Source organism: Mercurialis annua, linkage group LG5 (genome assembly GCF_937616625.2).
Source record: "Mercurialis annua linkage group LG5, ddMerAnnu1.2, whole genome shotgun sequence".
Taxonomy (NCBI): domain Eukaryota; kingdom Viridiplantae; phylum Streptophyta; class Magnoliopsida; order Malpighiales; family Euphorbiaceae; genus Mercurialis; species Mercurialis annua.
Window position 1 is genome coordinate 54,833,009 of NC_065574.1, and position 2,872 is coordinate 54,835,880.

The 2,872-nt window shown below is 33.9% G+C and overlaps 1 protein-coding gene across 1 annotated transcript; it reads left to right on the forward strand.

Moving 5' to 3' along the window:
* The first annotated feature begins 227 nt into the window (after positions 1 to 227).
* Positions 228 to 2,633, forward strand: LOC126682082 (uncharacterized). The gene is made up of 3 exons (XM_056105942.1): positions 228 to 1,104; positions 1,154 to 1,854; positions 1,920 to 2,633. Exons 1-3 carry the CDS (start codon positions 228 to 230, stop codon positions 2,631 to 2,633), a joined length of 2,292 nt encoding a protein of 763 aa, XP_055961917.1.
* The last annotated feature ends 239 nt before the right edge of the window (positions 2,634 to 2,872 follow it).

The following is a 2,872-nucleotide window of genomic DNA, read 5'->3' on the forward strand; positions in this document are numbered from 1 at the left end:
AAGATAAGTCCATTTAACAAATTTTTAAAATTATTAATATTCACTTTAAAGTAATAATTTTAATATAAAGTTCTCAGTTAACTATTAATTTTGTTTTCTTTATTTATCTAAAATTAATATTGTACAATTTTACTATATTTAGATTATGTTTAAATTTATACTTTAATTAGTGAATAATTATTTTTACAATTAAATTAACCAGTTGATCTAATTTTCTATTTTCAGTTATGGAGCGATATTTTAAAAAAATATCGGATGTTACTAAGCCAATAATTCCACCAAGAAATCAAGCAGAGAAATTAAATGTTGAGGTGGAATCAAGCGATCAACCTACTATTCATGTTTCACCGATACCAATTGAGATGGAGATTGATTTAGATAACCTTCCCAGCGATCCTGGACTACGACCAAATATAATGAGTTATTCATCTGACGTGAGAGATCAAGTTCGTAGAGAATATTTATTAAAAGGACCATGTCAGCCGCGACAATATATTTTTCCTCAAAGGATGGATGGAAATCGAAAGCGTAAATTTATTGTCACTTGGTTTGACGAATTCAAGCCTTGGTTGGAATATAGTATCGCAAAAGATGCTGCATTTTGTTTATATTGCTATCTTTTCTCGGCTGGCCGCAGCGAAAGGGGCCATGATGCTTTTGTAACAGAAGGTTTCAGTGCCTGGCGCAAGAAGGAAAGGTTGCGAGACCATGTTGGAGACCATGACAGTGATCATAATAAATGTAGGTTGACTTGCCAAAATTTAATGAATCAAGCTCAGCACATTGAGGTATGTTTTTCTAAACAATCCGAACAAGCAAAGCTTGATTATCGTTGTAGATTGAATGCATCGATTATTTGTCTACGCTACCTTATGATGCAAGGATTGGCTTTTAGAGGGAATGATGAAACTGAAAACTCACTGAATCAAGGGAACTTTATCGAGCTTCTAAAAGTTATTGCTTCATGCAATGAGGATATCAATAAAGTTGTTTTAAGTAATGCTCCTGATAATCTTAAACTTACAGCTCCTCATATTCAGAAAGATGTTATCAATGCAGCTGCAATTGAGATAACAAATGTTATAATTGAAGACATTGGGAATAGTTTTTTTTTCTATTCTAGTTGACGAGTGTCGAGATGTATCAATTAAAGAGCAAATGGGAATCGTTATTCGGTATGTCAACAAAAGTGGATGTATTATTGAACGTTTTCTTGGCCTTGTGCATGTTAATGACACAAGTGCTGCATCACTTAAGAAAGGCATCGATTCTTTGTTTTCCACATATGGCTTGAGCATATCTAGTTTGAGAGGTCAAGGTTACGATGGAGCCAGTAATATGCGAGGAGAATTTAATGGGCTTAAAAGTTTGATACTAAAAGAGAACTCACAAGCTTATTATATACATTGTTTTGCTCACCAGCTTCAACTTACACTTGTTGCTGTTGCTAAAAACCATGTAAGTGTTAGTTCTTTTTTTAATACTGTTGCACGTTTGTGTAATGTTGTTGGTGGTTCTTGTAAGCGTATGGATATGCTTCGAGAGAAGCAATTGGAGAAGATTCTTCAAGGAATTGAAAACGATGAAATCATGACTGGAAGGGGTCTTAATCAACAAAGGTCATTGAAAAGACCGTCAGATACTCGTTGGAGTTCCCATTATGGTACACTAATGAACCTTATACATCTTTTTTCTTCTATCACCGATGTTCTTGAATATATTGGAGAAAATGGTAAAGATGATCCACAAAAGGCTGAAGCAGTTGATTTGTTAGATATTATAACTCGTTTCGAATTTGTGTTTGTGTTGCATCTTATGAGAAAAATATTGGGAGTCACACATGAACTGTCACAAGTTCTACGAAAAAAGACCAAGATATTATAAATGCAGTTAATCTCGTTAAGGTGTCAAAACTACAGTTACAAGAAATGAGAGATAATGGGTGGGAGACTTTGTTATCTACAGTTTCTACATTCTGTAGCATGGAAGAGATAAATATACTGAGTATGCAAGACGTATATGCAACTCGTGGTAGATCACGACGTAGAATTGCGACAATCACTAATCTTCATTATTACCAGGCTGATTTATTTTACTCCGTGATTGACACTCAGTTGTGTGAGTTGAACAATCGTTTCAATGAAGTGAATACAGATTTGCTTCTATCGATGGCATGTTTAGATCCAAAAGAATCGTTTTCTGCATTTGATAAAATTAAGTTGATACGTCTAGCAAAATCATATCCAAGGGATTTCTCTCCAATTTCTCTAATTGAACTTGAATGTCAGTTGGATAACTTCATTATTGATATGCGCTTGGATGAAAAGTTTTGTGAAGTGGTGGGAGTTGCAGGTCTCGCTCAAAAGATGGTCGCGACAAGAAAAGACGACGTTTTTCCATTGGTCTATTTGTTAATAAAATTATCTTTAACTTTACCGGTTGCTACTGCTACAGTGGAAAGAGCTTTTTCTGCCATGAACATTATCAAGAGTCCGTTGCGCAATCGAATGGGAGACAAATTATTAAATGATTGTTTGGTAACTTATATTGAGAAAGCTATATTTGCAGGCATCACCAATGAGACGATTATGCAACGATTTCAAAACATGAAAAATAGAAGAGGAATGCTATGATATTGTATAATATAGTGATTATTACCTTTTCTATGTTAGTATTAATTTTTAATAATTTTTTCTATAATATAATACTTAAAATTGGACCCCCCCTGTTTGATATTCCTGTGTCCGTCACTGAAGACAACTATGAAAGATTAAATACAGTCCAAGATTGATCAGTGTAAATTACCCCAAGTGGAAGTAAGTTTGAATATGTGTTTTTCTTTTTTAAGAGAGTTGAAGGTTGAAATTGAATA

Coding starts and splice junctions, on each gene's coding strand:
- LOC126682082 (XM_056105942.1), top strand. CDS start 228: ATGGAGCGATATTTTAAAAAAATATCGGATGTTACTAAGCCAATAATT. Junction 1,105..1,153: donor AATTGAAGACATTGGGAATA/GTTTTTTTTTCT, acceptor TATCAATTAAAG/AGCAAATGGGAATCGTTATT. Junction 1,855..1,919: donor TCACACATGAACTGTCACAA/GTTCTACGAAAA, acceptor TCAAAACTACAG/TTACAAGAAATGAGAGATAA.